Source organism: Lepisma saccharinum, chromosome 14, assembly GCF_977018435.1.
Source record: "Lepisma saccharinum chromosome 14, izLepSacc3.1, whole genome shotgun sequence".
Taxonomy (NCBI): domain Eukaryota; kingdom Metazoa; phylum Arthropoda; class Insecta; order Zygentoma; family Lepismatidae; genus Lepisma; species Lepisma saccharinum.
Window position 1 is genome coordinate 77,209,486 of NC_139242.1, and position 23,263 is coordinate 77,232,748.

A 23,263-nucleotide genomic window follows, 5' to 3' on the forward strand; every position below is an offset into this window, starting at 1 on the left:
AATTCGTTTCCTTCTGTCTTTCAGGAGAGATAGACAGATGTCTAAAAAAGGTATCGGAAGGTGTGGAAACGTTTGAAGACATCTGGCAAAAAGTGCATAATGCAACAAATAGTAACCAAAAAGAGAAATATGAGGCTGATCTCAAGAAAGAGATTAAAAAGCTGCAGAGGCTGCGAGACCAAATTAAATCTTGGATTGCATCTGGCGAAATCAAGGATAAGAGCTCCTTGCTCGATTATAGGAAGTTGATAGAAACTGTAAGTATGGGTTCACTGTGTTTCGGTTATGTTTTGTTTGCTTGATGTAATTTTGCATAAGGATATCACTTCACAAGAACAGTGTGCATATTAAACTTTTTGGTTTGGTTCACATATCCACTGCTGGATTCAGGTGTGCATGTACTTGCAAGGAATTTATGTATATGAGAGGAGAAGTGTGCATTATGATTATTATTAACAATAAGTATAACTAAACACTGAATTAATTTATTTCCTCATTAAAATATATTTCGTGAGCATTCACTGCTCCCACTATTGGTTTATACTGTTTTTTTAAAAAATCCTCATTTTTATTGCATTGTGCAGCATGTGCATTAGTTATTTCTTGTTCTGCAACAATTGTTCAAACTGTTACATATTAACATTTGTTGGATCTTTTAAATCAGTGATCAAGAACTGTTCGACTACTTGGGTGCAAGAATTTAGTGTGATGATTATGGCTCGGAATTTGAGGAAAAATATTTTTTTTTCCTAGTGTCCAAAGATTAGGCCCAACATAATATATGTTCATTTTCGGTCATTGTAGGACAGAAAAAGGTGGGTTTTATTTGTCCTTTTTTGCCTTTTTCGGCATTTTTTGGCTTATTGGTCCTTTTTTAGCCTTTTTTCGGTCTTAATGGCTTTTTTTTTTTGCAACTTCACCTTCTTTTGACTACGTTTTTACTGCCCATTCTCAATTCGAATCATCATCAGTTCATCACCTCTTAAACATTCTTTCTGTAGTAAAGAAATAAAAAAGAAAGATAAATAAATATATTTGAACCATCCCTGAAACGAGATAAAAGCATTTTTGGATGACAAGCAGGTACGGTACAAGGTCCTTTAACCGTAACTTGTCTGGAAGGTTGCGCTGTAAGTGGCAACTTTCTCTTGAAGCTTTCAGCATGGTGTATTAGACCAGACAGCACGCGCCTGCAAAGATCTCAAGTCAGATACGGAGGTGCCGTGCATATTCGTTAAATATGTAATTAAAACTGAAGTTATTAATTAATTTGGATCACATTTATACGTCCTTTATATTTTTAGGTCTTTTTATTGGTCTTTTATTGACAATTTAATAGGTCTTCAACTTCCGAGCCATAGTGATGATAATGAAGAACCTTGAAATTCTGTGATTTTTCCATCTTGGAAACATTATCCATTAAATTTGTTAACATAGTACTCTTTTGTAGACAAAAGTAACAAATGCCTATAATATTCTTTAGTATCTCTTGATTTGTTTCCTTCAGGTGTGTTACAAATACTTTGAGGAGATAAAAATCATCCTGGGTGGGAGGGGATTGCCACCATCCTGTCATTAATTCATGCTCTGCACAAGAAAGCCCTTCCGATAATGCTTTTAGTATTGCTAGTAAGCATAAGGTTCCTTATGTAGATTTTGTGAATGTCATAGCTAGTCCTATACCTCACTGGTTTGTTTATGCAAATAACATATTCTGTCACAACATCCATCCTTTTTTTAAACTCGTGTCAGCCTTAATCCCATATATGAATTCATGAAAAAATATGTATGCAAGGAAAACTAATCCTACCATGGCAACCTACAGTCATTTACAAAAATGGAATGTGGAGAATACATCCATCCATTCATTATTTTTGTAAAGTAATGTTTTCAAAAGCTGCATGCCTATTTATATGAAAACTGAAGCAATGAGTTATTCAGGCATTTACAATTTTGAGTATGCTCTTTTCCTTACAGCAAATGGAAAGGTTCAAGGTTGTGGAACGGGAAACAAAAACCAAAGCCTATTCCAAAGAAGGTTTGGGGGCAGCACAGAAGTTGGATCCTGCACAGAAGGAGAGGGAAGAGATGAGTGTGTGGCTGTCGACTTCCATTGATGCCTTGAATCTTCAGGTAAAACTCTTGCAAGTATAGGAATCCATTCTCTTGTAATAAACATATGTAATCATTCCTTCCTGTGCACAAATGTTAACTGTTTTTTTTTTTCTTCTTAGAATCTGTGGAAATTGTTTTCAGTTAATTTCAATCTGGTATTATCTCATGCCTATGTTAATTCCCATGCTATTGGGTACATTTGACATGCTGAGCCATTTCGAAGTGCCGCCTCGGTCATTTGTTTCTGCCAATGGCATCATCAAGCGGGTGACCTGTATGAAACTGATGTTAAACATGTTCATTGCAAACAATAATGATGAATGCAGTTCATTCAAAGCAATCTATGAATCTTTTTTTCAATGTTGTTTCATAATTCCATTTGAAACAAACCTCTTTTTTGTTATCTGTAAGTTCAACGAGGTTAAGACATCTTTCTGGTAGAACTACGAGGCTTGTCAGGAAAGTAAAGATACAAACACATTTGCATGTTAGGGGGAAAATGTGTACCAAAGTTGGCAACACTGGCAGTAACCTTGATCCATACGACGAGGATTGGAAGTGAGTTGTCAATGCTGCCCTGAGTCTTGTACGAGGAACACGCGTTGGAAATGGCAGCGGCAATACCGAATCCCGCCAGGTGTGAAGTGTGCACCGTGATAAGGTTTTTGAAGGCACAAGGAAAGCGTCCAACAGAGATCCATCGAGAAATAGTGACTGTGTACGGGAACGTATTGAATTGGCAAAATGTGCCTTCGCAGAAGTCTGTGTGAAATTCATGATGAAGAGAGGAGCGGGAGGCCGTCGGTGATCACTGACGACATTCGCAATCGCATTGAAGCAGAGGTTCGTGTGAACAGGCAGGTGACAATTAGAGAATTGTGTGTGATGTTTCCTGATGTTTCAAGAAATCTATTCATGAAGTTGTGAGTGGGTTAGGATACAGAAAGTTGTGTGCATGCTGGGAAGAAGTCACAACTTGGTGGGATACAAAAACTTGTTCCGCGTTTGAACAAATGTTTGGACAATGGTGGCACTCATGTGGAGAAATAGCCTCTGCACCAGTGTATCCAGTGTAGCTTTAGTTGCGTGCAATACATTGCTTGTATATCTTATTTCTCGTTTGTATATGTACTTTCCTGACAAGCCTCGTACCACAGAAGCATTCTTTACATTTATGTTTTTCCATCAACAATAAAAGTTCATTCATATACTGTAATCTGATAATCGTCTATCCTGTACAGTCATGAAGTATGAATACTATTTACAACAACAAAAAGATCCAATAACCATTGTGAAAGCCTCTGCAAAATGATGATGGTGATGTCAGCACTTTGTGGTTGGAAAAGTGCTGGTTTTCACCTTCCCTCTCATTCAAAGAATTATACATTTGTAATTTTCACTTTTCGCAGAAGAAAGTAATTTTTCAATGTAAGAGATCATACTTCATACCTACAATGCAAGTTTTTAATTTCAGTAGCTTCCCCACCTCCTAGTACACCATCATATAGTGGGATATATGTATATTCCAGATGGCACAAAGCCTCTGGGCTGGGATATCCACATATTCCAGAGGGTATTTAAGGGTCAAAATGATTAGCAGAATGCTTGTCAACAAAACATAACTTGAAAATAGAAGAACATTCTGATGTTCTGTTAGTTGTTGTGTTTTTTTTTTTTTTTGTTTAAAAATTATAATAACTCTGGAATTGGTAACACATCTGATTTCAAATCCAATATTGTTTAGCTTGAATTTATATGTGGTTGCGTGCCATTTCTTACCTAGTTACTCAACTTTGAAAGTTTTTACGGTAATTCATAAAACTATTTGTCCTTAATCTAAGCCTAATATTTCATTTTCACAAAACAACTTTATTTTCATGTGAATTAATTTTAATGGTTTGATAGGTAATCAGGGTTGCTACGCATCTGGAAAACCTGGAATCCAGGGAAATGTCAGGGAATTTGGCTTGTCAGGGAAATGTCAGGAACTTTTGCAGAGAGTCTGGAATTTATGTGCAAAGTTACAAAATGAACAAGCAGTTCACTTCCACTTATGGCTTTGGTTCTTGGATTCAATTTCTAACCTTGTTTCTTTCATTCTTATAATTCTGAGTCTTGTACAAAATTATGGTTCCTTCAAATTTCTGTAATGGATTTTCACTTTTATAATTCACTAATTTTAGAAAGAATATCAAAGTAAAACTTGCAGTTCAGATATCTGATTGATAACTAAAGTACATTGACAATATGATCATAATTATCGGAAATGTTGGTGATGATCTTATTATTTTATAGATCTTAGTCTTGTTAGCATTTCCTATAGAATTCCAATATGCAACAGAAATTTCTCCAGATGCTGTGTACTTATAAATGTAAGCAAGAAAGCAGCATTTTCTAAGACACTATAAATCTGCTAGAAAATGAAGAATTGTGTATGGTTTATGAACTTTTTCTGTTGTTTGTGGACATCTGTTATGGTGTTGTCTGTTACCTTAGCCTGAAGGCTAGATGCATGTCATTCTAGCAACCAATACATTTGATGCCGATTGTAATTCTTCATTTTACTCTTCGAATTTTCACATGTTCTTGTGTGTGTGTGTAGAATGAAATTTGCTAAAGAAAATTTGTGAAATTGAATATTCATAATAATTAGCAGATTATATATTTAATTGAAAAACTGAAGGTTCAAAAGCAAAAATGATGATATACGTGTGTGGAAATTTTTTTTGACTGGACTGAACTGGAAAACCGTGAAATGTCAGGGAATTTTCATAATAAAAAAAATCGTTGCAACTTTTATTATCTTTTGGGCCCTGGGAATCAAACTCTCCTCCCAGGTTTTTTCTTTCCTTTCCATTCTCGGATCTGATGTCCTTCACCCGTGATGGATAGCAAATTTCAAAGTTTATTTAGCAGGAAATATTAGCAGTAATTGTTGAATGGAGACAAAGAACAAAAATAGTGAAGAATCAAAACAGAAAATTGTGAAACAACACAATCTCTGTGGGCACAGAAATGAAATTTTGTTACATGGTTGGTATGTGTGTGAGCCTGGTGCTCACGAACATGGATGGTCATCACAATGGTATGTCTGCGCAAACTGAGAGCATTACCACCACCTGGCCACAGAAATTACAAATGGCAGCTGCACAACATTTGTTTTTTATTTAAGCATATCTTATTTTCACAACACAGCTTTATTTTCATATGAATTAATTTTAATGGTTTGATGTACAATACACATAAACATAAACACTTGTTTATAACACAATTAGGAAAAGTCGGTCATATGTTTTTTTACCTTTACATCATTATTCATGTTACATGATTGCTTTATTTCAGAATTTCATTTTTTGTTTCAGGTTGACCAGTTTGAGTCTGAAATCGAGTCACTAATGGCAGGTAAAAAGAAAAGGATAGACAAGGATAAACAGGATAGGATAGAAGAGTTGAAGTCAAAGTTGGAAAAACACCGGTATCACATACGAAAATTGGAGACATTGTTGAGAATGTTAGATAACATGTCAGTTGAAGTGAATCAGGTGAGTATTGCCCAGTTTCTTCTTGATATGTAGGATAGATCTTGAAAAAAGAATGACAAGTGTAACTTTTTATTTTTTGTTCTGTTTTCAGTATCTTATGTTGAAGTCCTCTCCATTGTTTCTTTCCTGTCATGTCCTGTCATTTCCACTTCCAGATTTACATGTTATATAAATTGAAACTTTTCTCAAAGTGCAATTTTTCTTTTTATCTGTAGGTTTCCTCTGTAAGGCAAAAGTTACTTTTAACATCTTAATATGTTAGTTCATCCATAGTGTGTGTCATGTAATGAAAGTTGGTGCAAAATACTGATAAGGATTTGCACACCTGTTTGAATACTGCAATAAAATGTGAGCTTTGCCTGTATATGTCCTTTTCAAGATAAAATGCATGTGATAACTTACTTTTCCCATTGTGCTTTCAATATGCTTACATTTAAATTTGTGCTAAGCACTCCTATACATATTTTCCCTAAACTATTTATAAAATTTTGAATTTGTACCAACCTTCTAACTTCATTAGAAACTTGAAAATTGTTCTTCATAATATTTATAAATTTTAATATATCTACCAGAGTTTTGCTTTAAAATATTCATCATTTCACAGGAGATATTAAAACTCTGCAAAAGTGTCGTGCGCCATTTATGGACCTTGCAAAATTTCTGGACTAGGAAAATATTGGCTGGTATCAGTGGTTATATTCCAACCAATACTCGGTTTGGCTCGTGTGTTATTTCCTGACAATGCCGTCCACTCTAATGGGAGTCTTTTTGGCACAATGATTATAAGGCTGCATTGTTACATAGGCAATGTTTAATAAGAACATACTGCTTGTATCCATGATGCCTACACTAAACGTGTATTCGATATTGCACAAGTAAAGTTTTGTGTTTACAATGCAGAGATGTGCCAAACAAAGAACCAAACCCAAATGGATTTCATACCCCACCATGTTAGATAGACTATCCAAGCTTCTCGAACCTTTAAACATCAGACTTGCACACAAACTTGTATCTCAAATTGGAAGAGCCCTACCGAAACTCGCATCCCCTGGTGTCTTCAAGACCAAATGCCAATTCCACAGCAACTACATCGGCAGGAGCATCTGTACTGTACAAGAATGAATCGAGGAACACACAAAAGATGCCAAAAAAAGACACACCAAGATCAGGCTTTTCACAGCACATTCATGCCCCAAACTTCTCCATCTCCTCCACATCCATACTTCACCGAACTGGCTTCCTCTTGTAAAAACCAGTGCTAAACTTAGACAATGGATAATAATCACACCAAACCTGGCACCCAGTACTTAATAAAATCTGACTGCAGAAAAAATGCGGTCCTTCCACACAACCCCCTTCCACCTACCCAAGGAACATGATCCATACCACACCAAGGGACTCTTTCTCAGGACACCGAAGTATCAACCTCACTTCAACATAGTACACCCTGGACTGCATTTTGCAGACTAATGGTATGGACCCATGGCTAGTATAATCCTCTGTGGGACTTGTGTGTTGTGCTGTCCATATGTGTTGTTGTGATTGTCCCTTCATCTTATCACCCTCATCTTCCCAATTGGCCAAAAGTGGCAGAAACTTGAAGTAACATAAATCAGTTCATTCATTCATTCCATGTCCCACCAAGCAACACAATGCAGCAGATAGCCCAACCTGCCAATCACCACCTTGCAACACCGCAAGATGACAAGCCAAGAAATGCACACCAGGACCACCAGATGAGAGAAAATGGAACTACCACTGCCTGGGAATGCACTACCATCTCCATCCGAGATGCCATAACCTCAGTTAATGAAGTCAGTGGTTCTTCAAAATTAATCCAAAAAAAAACCCAAATCAATTCACAATGTAGAAACACAAAACTTGTGCAAAGACACTTTTAGTTTCCTTATTTCGTATTGTTTTTTTGCCCCGTTAGGCTAATCATGACAAAGAGGATGAAACTGATGCAAGGATCACCACATTCCTTCATCAGGATGCAAGTCTGTGGTGCTTGACCAACAAAAGATGACTAACATGCAACTTGTGACAGTGATTCTTGTGGAAAGTGCACAATGGCATGAGTCTTGCAGGAGTTTTACATGATGGTTTGATTTGTTTCTCATGCTACCTAAACTTTTTTGTGTAAACGATGCCAGCCATCTTGATGCGAGTGTCAAATAATTAATTCTGCCCATAAAAGAGCTCTCTTAATCAAATACAGTAGATCATTTTCCTTTTTATTTATCTCACCTGATCACTAAATGTATAGCAGCACTACCACCGGAAAGACATTTTGCCCATAACATGCAACAAGATTCATGTGGCAGCAGCCACCATTACCTGGTCACTAGTGGTGTAAATATTGCTTCAGTTGAATCACGTTTAAGTTTCATTGACAAATTGTAAATAAATTAAAAGTTATGAGAAAAATGTGTGTTGCATCCTACCTTGTGGTGCAAACACATGTATGCACATTTTTAACTAACATTCTTGCCAAAAATGTAATAGTAATAATCATCAAATGACATTATTATTATTAACTATTTATTTTTATCGCTAATGTATTAGTAGTACTTACTATATTTTTAGGGAAAGACTTGTACTCGAGCCACTATAGAAATGAATATCTGATGCAAGTGTGTTTCTTTAGTTTGTGCATTTCATACTGAAATGCATAGTCGTTATTATTATTATTTTTTGTTATTAAAAAACACATTGAAAATCTTGGAAAGTTAGGGTGATCTCTCATGTAAAAACCTTACATTCAGAATTGAAAAACTCGTGTAACCATTTACTCTTTGCATTATGTGGTAGAATATGAAAACAAGGTCTAACCAGCTTCCTGCATTTTATACTCAATTCTTTGATCTAGTGCACTTTTTACTTTAATTATTTGAATACTAATTAACTAAACTTTATTTCTGTTATTGATTATAAAAATAGTATGTTTTTACTTTTTCTAATTTGAAATGAACCGTGTCAATTTACAGGTTCGGAGAGTGGGGAGGGTTTGACAGATCACTTCAACTCCTTCCATGCTAACATGTTCTTTGTGGTAACTTATACAATTAATAATTTTGTAAAAGTGTTAATTTGAGGTTGAGATGGTCAGATTTTAGACTAACTTTTGCATCATATCATGTTTTCTTCCAGATTCGGAGGATCAAAGATGATGTAGAATATTACATTGAGTCCTCACAAGATCCTGATTTTGAAGAAAATGAATATATTTATGATGACATCATTGGAATGGATGAAATTGAGCTTTCAGGAGTATGTAATTTGTTTATCAGTTGCTATTTATAATTTAAATTTTGTGTTCTGAAGGAAATGAATTGTTTTTTTAAAAAAATGTGATAAATTAAAATAACCATGCATCAGTGAAATTGCAAAAAAAAAAAAAAAAAAAAAAAGTCAGTGTCACAACAGCAAATTTAGTGTCACAGCCCCTCTGCATAGCATATAAGCACATAGACACACTCTATATTTGCATCAGATTAAGTAAACGTGGTGTGCTTTTTGCAAGGTGGAAAATTTCATATTTCATTATACCAAATGCATGGTTTACAAGGAAAGGCAAAATTCTGCAAAACTATTTCATTTCACACAGATGTTTCAACTATGTATGTTGCTTTGTACGTATCATTCCCACTTACCTGGAAAGTCAGAGAATTTTCCAAATATATTATCAACTGTATTACTTCCAAAGACTCATTGCCTCTTATTGTCTGAAATGTGTGAGGCAAGTCAGTGCTTGTTTTACAAACAGATGGCAGAAATTTAATATTTTATCACTGTGAGTTTTACGTTCTGCATTTCATCTTTTCTTGCGTAATACTTTCAGTCATCCAGGTCCTGGCAAATGGCAATTTTAAGTAAAAGGATGTTTACCTCGATTTTGAATTTGCCATAATTCCTATTTTCAATTTTGTATGCTTTCTTAACTGTGCGATGTCATGAAACTTGCCAGAAGACTGTGCAACTGTTCCCTACCCCCCCCCCCCTCATTCCTTTGGAAGGTTTTCATTCACCCAGTGAACTTGAACTTGGGACAAGTAGGTTTTTCAGGTGGCGATGGCAGAAAACTGCAACATATATTCCTGTCACAATGATCGAGGCGAGGGGAGATCTTGAAGATGGAATATGTGTATTCTTATGCATGGAACAGAGGAACTTTCTTTCTGTGCAGACCATGTGACTCTGCTGTTGTACAGTGGCAGCATCAGAGAGAATATTCTGTCAGCAATTGGATTTAATACCCAACGTGTTAGCACCACCTCCTGCCCCTTGTGGCACCATAACTGATCTTGTAATTATTAAACTGTTGTTTCATTGCTATTTGTGCACTTAGACAGATTAAGGATGAGGGTGGATGCAGAGCCTATGCTAATGGACTAATCTGGACTAGATATTTTAAAGGGGTCCAAACCATTCTACATGTTTCTACTGTGAACTGAATCCAGGACACCAAAAGGATGAATGCCTTTTGACATCTAACAATGAGTAATCACCCTTACCGGAGACTTGTGAAAAGGGGAGGGGGGCAAACCCTAACATGAAGGAAAGAAAAGAAGTAGAAGCGGAGGTCCGGTTGAGAAAGGAGAACGGAGAGAAGAAAATTGGACAGAGGAGAGAGTAAGAAGATTGGTCTCTCTCTCACTCTATCTCCCCTCCCCTGCCCCTCGATATTCTTTGGTCTCGGATTACAGGATGTCCAGATAGAGGGAGAGATAGACAGTTTGAGAGAGAGAAAGAGAGAGAGAACCCCTAGGGGTGGGGGTGGGAAGGGGTGACAATCTTTATCTCTTTCCCTTTTCATCCCTTCTGCCCCTCTCCGGGAGAAGTTGCTCCCTTCCCACCAGGCACCCCTAGGGGGGAGGGGGTGACCTTTGGGAAAGGTGGCTCGAATCCCACTTTAAACTGAAGGCCCAGTCACCCGAAGAAGATGAAAGAAAGACTTTCCTAGCCCAAAACCATACCACACATGCCCCCCTTCCCTGAAAAAAATAGCAACAAATTGTCAATTAAGAGGAAATGGAAATCTCACCCAATCTACATTTGAACCTAACAGGCAGCAGCTACAAACATCATCATCATCGTCCACCACCCCTACCCATGAGAGAGCATCATTGATTCTCCACAAATTTTCACTTCATGTCTTATATTTGGGGGTCATTTATATCACTTCTATCCTGTTGTTAAATTTATTTTAGTACATTATATGCCCAAAAAAATCAATTATGTGGTAATGCAACTTTCACTCCTCATGCTTTCAGTTTTTTACATTTATATTTATGGTCCCTGTAAAATGTAAAACGAGGTTCCATTGTAAGTACAAAGCAACAAATATTCTAGAAACGTTCGTGTGATATTAACCACGTTTTTTAAACAACTGCTCATTAGATGACAACAGTAATCAGCATGTGTATCCAATAGGCGGAACAATTATATGAGGAGTTGTAAATAATAATTAGAAAAATATATGCAAGATATCCGTACACTCTACACCTATCCATATGATATTTTAAAGGTGTGAATTTTATTTACATTCAAATTTCTAATAATTGGTAAATGTTTCAGGATTAACTTTAAGTATGTTAACATTTTTCCAGGTCACGATATCATCTTCGGCAGTGACAACTGACAGTAATAACAGCAACGATACTGCAGGCACGCCAACGTCAACAAATTCAGGGAATTCTCCTGTACCTTCTCCGCCATTGCATAACCATTCCAGTGATAGTTCAAATGAGGAGAAGAAGAAGGTTAAGTGTTCAGACGAATCTAGTTGTAAGGTAAGAGCTTTCTCTCATCACTTAAGAGTAATTAAAACTATATTTGCCTTTGAAATTATCAGTGTTTTCCCTGTATGTTTCTTTTGGCTCCAGGCTGTTTACATCTTAAAACTTTTTCACTGATATTTTGTGTCCAAATAGGAAGAAACTTCGTTAATTTGATAATACAGTGGATTCTTTTTAATTTGAACTTGAAGTGGGCATGAAAAAAATGAATTAACAAAAACATGCATTATTAAAGAAAATCAATGAAACACAACTACTGAATTACAGTAAAAAGAAAAATAATGATCATGCGGTTTACCTTACTGTAAAAATTGCCATGTTTTGTGTGTGGGCCAATAGTGCAAGCAAAAAATAATTGTTTCATCCACATGAAATACATCTTTCAGTTCATAATTCTTAATGAGCTGAGACAAACCCTGAAACTGCTAGTTTGCTTTTTTCTGCATGAACTTAGGTGCACACTTTTCTGAAAGAAATGCCATACCTCTCTCTTAAAACCTGGCTAACCAACCTAAATGTTATTTTTTTCTGCAAATTCTCTGCTTTAAAATGAACCAATGGATCACTTATTGGTATGCTGCATTCACATGGTTGTTTTAACTTCTTATAAACACACACATCAATGTCTGGAAATTCATCACTTCTTTACACGTTTCCCCACCCTGTAGATTCCATCTCTTCATAATATTTTTATTTATTTATAATGTAGGGTGATAGTGTGTTCCGCAATATCCCATACTCTTCAGCGATGTCACTTTTCTTCCTCACACCTCTTTCCACTTCTCTCTTTTACTTTAATGTTGAGCTAGTGTATGTGCCGCTCTTCAAAAGTGAGAACAACATACTCTGACTAATCATCAGACCTCGGATTTTAGATTTTTAACCTATTTTTTCCTGTGCAGGTAAATAAGAAATAACAAGTTATGTCAGCATTTCATTATAAAATGCAACAGGTGATGAAGTTGTATGGTGCCTAAAATAATCTATTTTGCTTGTTAGAACCTATTCTAGGTTTATGCACCTAAATCAAACTTGTTTTTAAGGTTTTTTAGGATTTTTATATATTTGCTCTGATTTTTGACGAAATATTTCAATGACTGACATGTTTCATACATACTCTCTGTCAATTTCCTCTCTCCAATTTCATGATGTTTTTTTCAAAGTACCTAAACATAGCAAAATGTCATCATCCAAAGTGCAAACTTCTGATCTGTCTTGTCTTTCTCACTTCCCGTCAATTCAGCACTTTGTGGCATTCGGGCCTTGCGAAATAGCCTTCAAATTTGCTACACTATGTTTCTGTTGAAAGATCATTTTCAGCATATAGGATGATCCTCACAGACAATAGGCAGAATTTGACTGTGAATAACATTAAAAAAGAATGTTTGTGCAGGAAATTTAATACGTTCTTCATATCAACAAGTAACTTTTATTAACAGCGCAAGTATAGTATTACATTAATTTGTGGACAATTTTGAAAATGTTGCATACCAATGAACATTTGGTTAGAAAATTAATATTTGGTTGTTATATGCAACACTTGTAAAATTTCTTACAGCTCTTTTGAAATTTTGTTTTTAACAATTATACCTAATCAATATTTTTCATTCATTTTAAACCATTTTAAATTTCTTGTAACCTACTACAGGATTTTCTGAGCCTAACTTAAGATTTTGAGAACTAGTTTAGGATTTTTAGAACCTAAAATCCAAGATCTACTAATCACAAATGTATGCCTCTGTGAAAGATCATCACAATACATTGATATCAGCTAAGCCTTAGTCAGAAGTGCATTTTTTTTATTTTGCATATTTTGGTGACTTCTAGGTGATAAAAAAATCCTAGTCCCGCTTATTAATACAGGGTGTCTGGAAAAAAGGTACATATTTCTTCTCTTTCATTCAAAGTAATAACAGGGTGGCGACAGACCTGGAAAACCTGGAAAACCGGGAAAAGTCAGGGAATTTAAGGTGTCAAAAAAAGTCAGGGAAATGTCAGGGAATTTCCTCTTCATTGACTTTTTTTTATTATTTATTTTGACACCTCAAATTCGAATACTCTTTGGAGGAAAATTGTTATAACTCGGGTACTATGGGAGCAATCTACTTCGGATAACTTTTGTTTTGCAGCTAAAACATTAGCGCATGTAACCATGTACAATTCAGAACGCCGGACCAAGGAAGGGGGCTTGGGCACGACCCCCGAATTTCAATGGGAAAAAAACATAAAAATCTGGAGTTTGCCCCCTCTTCTCCCGCTATTTTGGGGAAAAGGCGCAAACTTTAGTATTCCTTTCAAAGAATGGACATTTCTCAAGAGAACGAAACATGTTTCATGTTCTTGGGTGCCATACAAGTTGAATAATAAGCCAAAATGTGATATATTATTTTTTTTACGAAAAATATGTAATTTGCATTTTTTGAGGAAAATTGTTATAACTCTGGCACTATGGGAGAAATCTACTTCGGATAAGTTTTGTTTTTCAGCTAAAACATCAGAGCATGCAACCGTGTACAATTCAGAACGCCGAACCGAGGAAGGGGGTTTGGGGGGCGCGAGCTCCGAATTTCAATGGAAAAAAACAAAAAAAATTGTAGTTTGCCCCCTCTTCTCCCACTATTTTGGCAAGAGGGTGCAAACTTTAGTATTATTTTCAAAGAATGGATATTTCTCAAGAGAACGTAACATTTTTTATGTTCTTGGGTGCCATACAAGTTGAATAATAAGCCATAATGTGATTTTTTTTTACGAAAAATAGGTAATTTGCATTTTTGGAGGTAAATTGTTATTACTGTGGCACTATGGGAGCAATCTACTTCGGATCAGTTTTGTTTTGCAGCTAAAACATCGTAGCATGCAACCGTGTACAATTCAGAACTCCGAACCGAGGAAGGGGGTTTGGGGGTGTGACCCCCGAATTTCAATGAAAAAACCATAAAAATCTGGAGTTTGCCCCCTTTTCTCCCGCTATTTGGGAAGAAGGCACCAATTTTAGTATTCTTTTCAAAGAATGGACATTTCTGAAGAGAACGTAACATTTTTCATGTTCTTGGGTGCCATACAAGTTGAATAATAAGGCAGAATGTGATTATTATTTTTTTTTTACGAATAGTATAGGTAATTTGCATTTTTGGAGGTAAATTGTTATTACTGTGGCACTATGGGAGCAATCTACTTCGGATAAGTTTTATTTTTCAGCTAAAACATCATAGCATGCAACCGTGTACAATTCAGAACGCCGAACCGAGGAAGGGGGTTTTGGGGGCGTGACCACCGAATTTCAATGAAAAAAACAACATAAAAATCTGGAGTTTGCCCCCTCTTCTCCCACTATTTTGGGGAGAAGGCGCAATTCTTAGTATTCTCTTCAAAGAATGGACGTTTCCAAAGAGATTGAAACATGTTTCATGTTCCTGGGTGCCATACAAGTTTAATAATGCGCCAAAATGTGAAACTCTGTTCGGAAATGTGGCATGGATATGTTGCAGAGAGGGGGAGAGGGGGGAGGTTGGTCATCAATATGAATTTCCCAGGCTTGCTCCAGACCAGCGTCAGAGTTTACACCCAAACATAAGAGTATCAAGGTACAAAAAGCACATTCATTTCGTAATCAGCACCATGATACCATCATTGGGCGAGTACGACCTTACTCTGATAATACCATATGTATCATCGGGGGAGTAAAGGTTAAACCTCTAAATATTACGTGGAAAATGCATTGAATTATCATTTTTTCTTGTCCGTATGGGAGTAGTAAGGGGACTTGACAACAGATGGAGGGGACAAGAGTGGGTGGTGCCATCCGATAGTTGTAGTTTAGACTGCAAATATGCTGCCGAAATTTTATTACTCTACTGGCTCACTTCACCTTATTTAATGTAGCAGTGTTTACGAAGGTTTTCTTTCATCATCCTGAGGTATTACTGGTTTCGCACAAGTTAACATACGTTTTCAATGATATTGCACTATTCTTAGATATCAAGAAGAATCCAACCAAACGGGATATATATTGAATACTATCACGAAAAAGTGAAACATAAATCTGCATTGGTGAACGTTATAAAAATTGGCAAGTGCATGCTTCCAACCTCAAATTTACAGTAACACTAGTATTGCAATGAAATTGACACCACTCTCTGTCCTGTCTGTTTTAAACTCATGAGAGATGGCCATTAATCTCTCACTGAGTAATGCTAATGTCCAATATTATGAAATAAAATACTAATAATAAATACGTCAATATTTTAATATCATATTTACTCGAATCATTCAATCATAAAAGCAAATAATTTTCTTCAAGAATTGACTTTTCTCTGCCAGCTCTGCTAAATTTTCACTTTCCATCTACTGATTTATACGAGGGGTGGCCAGAAAGTAATTTCCAATTAGTAGGGACATTGATTTTTCGCAAATGCCAAAACCGTGAAAAATGGTAATTGCTGCGAAGTTATGTTTAGGAATGTGCAGTGATGTCTGGGCACATTTTTCGCCCGTTTCCAATATCTAAATAATGCGAATTCGGCATAAAATGCGAATTGTTGGAGTTTTTAGTGATTTTTTTAAAAAAATGTCCTAAAACAAGGAAATATTCCATGAAATCCAACATTCTTGTCTTTTCTAGGCCATGTTTGTGTACATAGAACATGCAAGGTTTCCAACATTTTACTCAAGAGTAAACTATAGAGTTATACGTACATGGAATAATTCCGACAGCCACATTAAATCATGTATTTCCCACGATTTTTTCAACTTCTATCAAAACCATTTGCATCACAGAGCAAAGTGGCAGGGTTCTAACAGGAGATCGAGTGCGTATCTACCGTCACACGGGAGTCACATCTTCGTATTTGTCGCATGAGATATGTTTGGAATTACCAAGCTAATTGCGCACATTTGGCATTTGTCAAGCGACTAATAATGGAGCTCAGTCGATAGGGCATCTGACTACTATGCGAGAGACCCAGGGTCGATCCCCTGCAGGGGAGAACCGGGATGTTTTCCACCTACTCAAACTCCTCCGGAGCCCACCCAGCATCATATGAACCTGGTACCTTGAGGAAACTTTGAGGTATAAAGGTAGCCAGGAGCATGGTGCTGATCACATCACCCCTACCTTTAGCCGTGATCAAGAAAGTGTTGGGCCCTAACTCAACACCCCTACTATACACCTTCATGGAAAAGAGCAGGGGAACACTTTACTTCCTCAAAAATCTGTTCCAACATATCAAACTGTTACGAAGATACATAGACCATGTGACCTGCAATTTAAAATAATAGTTTAAAAGCACAATGTAGTATTACGTTTCGGTATATTTGGCAGATAAATGTTCTAAAACAAAATCGCGAATTTTGGGAAACGTAACACTAACAAGTCAAAAAGATAATGCCAATTTTTGGTGCCATAATATATCGGTATCTGTCACTCGAGAATGATTGATTTTAATTTTTTGGGTGCATCGCCACATATGGTCATTATGCACCTTTCAGTATATATGGGGAAAATTCCATTATCTAAAATCCTTACCTTAAAATTAAAAAAGGGGTATGGAAATAACTTTCCCAAAATAACTTTCAAGATATCAAACTGTCATGAAGAGGCGTAAGCCATGCAACTTACAATTTGAAACAGTAGTTTAAAAACACCATGAAGGTATAATTTCATATATTTGCCAGAAAATGCGCTAAAATGAAAATGTGAATTTTGGGAAAAATAACACCGTATAGTAAAAAAATAAAAATAAGAAAATACACCAATTTAAAAAAATAACAAAATATCAAGGTCCCTACCGATTAGGCATAAATAAAACAAGAATATCAGTTGTAATTTATTGCATTAGTAACAATGAGTCCTATCCTAATTTTCAGCATAATCACCACCATTGTTCTGGCATTTGTCATAGCATTTCACTAAATTTTGTATGCCCATGGTGTATGTGTCTGACAGCAAAAAATGGAACTATCTCTACCGCAGATCAAATCCTTGCCCTGCCAGAAACCTCTTCAGTTAAACAAACAGATGAAAGTCGGTAGATTCAAGTCCAGGGCTGTACAGGGATTGGTCCAAGATCTCCTCACCTGAAGTGATGCAACGGGTTTGCGTGTACTCACCTATATGGGGTTGTGCACATTCGATTGGCCTTCCGTGAATTGTCTGCACCATCGTTTGACCATACTATCACTCACGACGTCTGGTCTGCACACCTCACACGATTGCTGGTGGCTCTGTGCCAAATTTTGAGTGTGCAATGTAGACTACATCACAGTCTGTAGTAGACTGTATGAGAGCTGCTATCTTTAACCTAGAACTGTCCTAAAATGGCTGCATTGCAACTGTACCAGATTACAGCTACATGCCACTTCTTCCTGCCTGCATGTGTGTGTGTCGCTCTTCGACCACTAGTGCTGCATATAGGCACCATTGGAGCTTTTTTCAGGATGCCCCTCGTATATGAACTTTCAGAAGCTTCTATTATTAGAGTGTTCCTGTTTTAATGTGTGGTTAGCTAAATCAGGTACCTATACAATGCAATCCTATAAATTCCTTGCATTAAATTTCTAATACCTACATTCCCTTTTCGTCAGCATTAATGGTATAACTGCACGTTGTCAGTTTCATGGTACTTCACTTGGATATACTGTACTAAGCAGAAATCCCATTGATAATGTAAGGAAATATGACACTTTATTTTCTTTGATTCAATTGTTTCACTTATATGCAAGAGTTAAGTTGTTTGCTTTACAGAGAAAAGAGAAGTAGCTTTATGCATCGAAAAATGAGTCCGCACTCATGGTTCTTGCAAGCAGAGGGTTCCAAACCTCAGTAGAAATATCAACATATAATATCGAGAATGTATAAGGAGACTGATAAATTACAAATTGTATTTCTTAATCAATCACTCTTCACTCTTATCTCATTTAGTCGTAACTTTAAAAATAATCAAGTATTTTATTTTAAACTTACTGCATATGACAAAATTCCGTAATCTTTCCCTAGCTTGTGAATTGTAATAATTTTCCAAATTCACTATTTTGTAGTTTGAATTCAAATCATAGAGAATAGAGAAATTGAGTCAATTTCATAGAAGGTAATATTGGTACTTAACAAATCCATACCTGGATCTGTATGAGTTTATTATTTCCATTTGCAAAAACATCGATTTAGTTTAGTTTGTAATTGTCAGGGAAAAATGTAAATTTTGTCCTGGAAAACCTGGAAAAGTCAGGGAATTTCATTTCTGCTTGTTTGTAGCCACCCTGAATAAGTGTGTGGAGAGACATGTAACATGCAATGATTGCAACTAGAGTGAAGAAGTTTCGCTTGAAATACCCACCGTGTGCATGGGAACTGTTTGTGCAAAATAGTATTGACCAATCAACAGAAAGGGTTGTCTTTCGAAAATCGAGTTGCAACTGAAAGCTAGCACTTTGCTCTGTCTTCAGTGTGAGCATTCAGGAATAACCACCAGGCCATGGAGGTCATATAAAAAGTAACATATGTTAACAAAACTTGGAGAGATCATCTTCCATTTGTTGCAGAAAGCATTCTCATAACACCTCATGGGGCTGAGAATAATTGTTTTAAAAATGGTACATTATTTTTTGGACACCGTATATTGAAAGCTAATTAACATAGCTTGCTTTATAAATGGAGGGAAAACTTAATTTTCTCTTCCTGTTGTGCATAAGTGTGCTCGTAGAGATGGCAGGGGCAACCTTTTACAAGAGCTCTTGAGACTGCTGTGCTAGATCTACAGGTGTCGCTTGTTGATAACATCCCATTTCTCCTGTGAAGAAAGGGAAAACTTTATTCTCCTGTACTGCTTCACAGACACTGCTTCATCAAGCAGTAGGAAACATACCACTCTTAATGTTCTAATGAAGAGTTGAAAGGGGAGAACCAAAATGTGCTTTTGGGCAAGGCTTCATGAAACAAGAAGAGTTGAAGTTAGTGGAGGGGGAAAAATGACCATTCATATAAAAGCTAGCAAATTCTTTTGTCCTTCTGCATGTTTCAAACATATGGAAATATTAAATGGATTCACCTTATTTCTGTAGGACCATTCTTATGTAATGTTAGATTCTGAAAAATGTTAGTTTGGAGACATTAAATGCAAGTAAATTTTACTCTAGCTACATGGGACATTTTGGGAGAAAAAAGAATGGTAAATACAGGAAAATCATTTAAGACAAAGAATGTCATAAATTTTTCTTTTACAGTGGAACATAGATGATGTATTTATAGCAGGAAAATGCATAAACTGGGAATTTTTTTAAAAACTTTCTACTGTATATAAATCTACCAAAGTAAGAAATTAACAGAATTGTACAATTATAGAAATATTAGATTGGTGTCTTTATTGATATCTACTGATAATCACCATCAACCAATTGAAGGGCTCGGGAGTATAACATGCTAAGTGACATTTTGGTCATTATTGAGTTACAAATGGAAAAGATCCATCCTTCAATTTTTGTATATAATTTCCATGTCCTGCAATTTGCATATGACTCAGTGAAGCCTTCTGAAATTGGCAAACACAATACGAAAACAATTTATCTAGAGTATAGCTTCTAATAACGTTTTTGCTTAATTAACTCAAAAATGACCAAAATGTCACTTACACCATTTTTAACACCCGAGCCCTTTAATAAGTCCCATCCTACTCCATTCTACTACATGTATGAATACATAGACCTATTTTATTGTTTGAGAAATATGTATGAAGTTAGGGAAACTACACCTGTGTATGTAATGAACACCTGTTTGTGTATTCTCTACAGCCCGTGAAGCCAACAGCGGTGAGGGCGACTAACAGCAACACTTCATCAAGTTCCACAAATTGTTCTCAGTCAGGGCCTAAGTCTGCCCAAAACTCCAGTACTCCTAGTAAGCCTGTATCAGGTAGGTACTCTTAATTTCATAAGTCTGTGTGTCAAGTTGGTTAGGGTCAAAAGCAATGCATAGAGACATGCATATTTCTTTTTTGATGGAAACATGAAATGTGAAATAATATGTTGTAATGTTCATTTGTTATGTTTTTAAAGATGTGAAGATCAAATTTAGTATTATATTCACCATTCTAATGCTGAAATGCCATTTTTATATACAGCTTTTGATCCTGTTTTTGTCAAGTTTTTTGTATCAAAATCTTGATCTTTTATTCACCATAAGCATGTGGCCCTAGAAATACCTCTACCGGTGGCACAAAGTGGGAAAAGGCTTGAAAACTCTGTATCCTTGCAATTCAAAAATATCAACAACATACATTGAAAAACATGCAGAGGGCAAAACATGACAAGTTGATGAAGTAGAGCCTTGCATTAAAATGAACATTTAACTGCTGGTCCCTCACAATTCAACAATAGGTGCATTTTAGAGGACATCTGTCTGCCACTACATGGTTCTTAATACTGGTATTACATACAAGGCACAAACTACAAAACTGGTACTTAAAATGCACCATACACACTACAATGGAAACTCGATTTTACTTTTTTCATGGGACCAAGCGCTGGGGAAAAATTAAATATAATGTAAGATCGAGGAAAATTTTGTAACATGTTGCTATGTTGAGACCATCAAGATTGAATGTATAATGCGGGAAACTGTATAATCTGGGAACGTAAAATCGGGATTCCACTGTATTTACAGTATAATTCTATCCATGGAGTATAAGTTTTGAAAATTCTTATGATTCCTTTTATTTCCTCAAATGCATTTTGTTATCAGCTTATATGGATGTGCCGATATGAAATTTTGGCTGATACCCATAAAGTACCGATATAAAATTTACCTATACCGATAACCGATATTCTACAGATCCAATATAAAACTAGAAATGGTCCTTAGAGAACGTGAAAGGTTCTCTAACCTCCTTAATAAATGTGTGTTTCAAGGTGACTGCAGTGCAAAATAAATTGCATATGTAGACATTGACTTTTTTAGAAAGTAGGGCATGGAGATTATCCATAAAAATTACAACAAAATGGCAGCATTTTGCACTAAATTATCAGATATTTATTGATATTTCGGATCGGTAAAATAATCGGTAATTTTACCGAAACACCGATATGCCTATATCGGCCGATACCGATAAGAATACCGATTAATCGGTCCCATCCCTATCAGTTTATAACACTAAACAAACTTAATCAAGGATATTCTTTTGTAACATGTGCATAAATTACTAGTGCTCATAATGCTGATACTTCATATGGATCATGTATCTCCAACAATACATGTCAAGCAATGGATGTGCTAACTTGTATATGTCGCTTGACATTTTCATAGTATCCATTATTGTAATTGATTTGAGAACTTGTCATAAATTTTCAATCCTGAAAGTCTGGCATTTGTCTAAAGTGCCTATCTTGGAAGGGAATTAAAGAATGAAGATATAGACTGCAGTTTAAAATGTTTCTCTTGTATGTTACCATCATATATTTCATCACTCATATTAAATATGGTAGAAAGAAGCATTAATATGTGCCTTTTCCTTTCTTTCAGGCTCAACTTCTCAAAATACCCCCAATAACAGTTCACCGAGTTCGGGATTGAGTAATCACATCTCCTCTCCAGGTAATTTTGCAGCAGTTGCTGCGGCCAATAGCCAACATAATAATAGTTCCAGTAAAAATACATGTAAGTATTTAACTTCCAGAGATGTAGGATCATGCTTGCATAAGATCCTAGGTAGGAGTTGCCCAACACAAATGCATGTAGACTTGTTTACATCATTAGTGGAGATCTTTCTCAAGCTTCTGCACTGTTTGTGAAACAACTGTGTTTTGTATACACTGCATTTCATTGCCACACACTACTGTTGGATTCCTGAACTTTTATTCAGGGTGTCTACCAGCCTGGAAAGTCATGGAAATTTACTGTTTCTGGAAAAATCAACATTTTTGGAGTAGTGCACTAGAAAGTAGGTTCATGAACAAAGAAAAAAATGACAAACAAGAAATTTTAAATTTTTTGCAGCCAAATTATACTTCATTTTCTTACAGTGAGTACCATGTTTACGTGTGTATAATGCACACCCTGGTTTGTGATGGAGAAAAGTGACAAACCATTATGTCTCGTATATAATGCACAGTACAATCCAGGTTCAAGAAATGTCTTTCTTATTTGCTGTTGCTATTCTGATCAACAGTGAATGACATCATACCTATTCAATGAGTCACCTGTTGCTATGTGGACCAAGAGGAGAATATCCTTTTGTGTAAACAATGTCACCAACCCATGCCACCTCCCCCCCCCCTCTTCCTTCACTGTGTTTAGCATTTTAAAACTTTCACTCTTTAACCACCTTATTTATTCTGTAATAGTATAAAGCAAGATCAAAAGTACGTTGTGGATTTGCAGTGCTCAAGAAGTTGTTTTCTATAATTTCTCGCCCAACAATTACTGTTGATGGGAGGTGCATGCTCGAATTCTGCCAGAACGGCACTGATTTTCTTGGTGTAACAGAACATTACATTACAAAGTAAAAAATCATGGGAAATGGCCTTTCAACTTTCATACGTGGTTTTGCTCATTCCTTCTGTACTTTTTTCTAAAAACGACTTTAAAATATATACTTTTTCCATTATTAACATAACATTTATATGAGGACCCTCAAACTAGCAGTTAGCAGCACAAGATTTCTTCCATTAAGGCATTTACACACTCCTTATATGTCATATTATTTGGCCAATAATACATTTTAATTGTTATTTTGTTTTCCTTATCTTTTCTTTCATCCAAAGTACCATAAAGATCAGAAGGTTCCTTGTTTTTGTGATGAGCTTATTTCAACCGCATTG

The 23,263-nt window shown here is 36.0% G+C and overlaps 1 protein-coding gene across 4 annotated transcripts in view; it reads left to right on the forward strand.

Annotated features, from left to right (window-relative positions):
- The window catches only part of Not3 (CCR4-associated factor Not3), a 74,639-nt gene that overhangs the window by 30,040 nt on the left and 21,336 nt on the right, over positions 1–23,263 (forward strand). For 3 of the 4 annotated variants that reach the window (XM_083136000.1, XM_083135999.1, XM_083136001.1), the window contains 7 exons: positions 25–257; positions 1,978–2,133; positions 5,478–5,657; positions 8,811–8,930; positions 11,270–11,452; positions 20,240–20,360; positions 21,966–22,100. In XM_083136000.1, coding sequence (XP_082992126.1) covers positions 25–257; positions 1,978–2,133; positions 5,478–5,657; positions 8,811–8,930; positions 11,270–11,452; positions 20,240–20,360; positions 21,966–22,100 — 1,128 coding nt within the window. The remainder of the gene's footprint in view (positions 1–24; positions 258–1,977; positions 2,134–5,477; positions 5,658–8,810; positions 8,931–11,269; positions 11,453–20,239; positions 20,361–21,965; positions 22,101–23,263) is intronic. The other variant, XM_083136002.1, reaches the window with a different exon arrangement.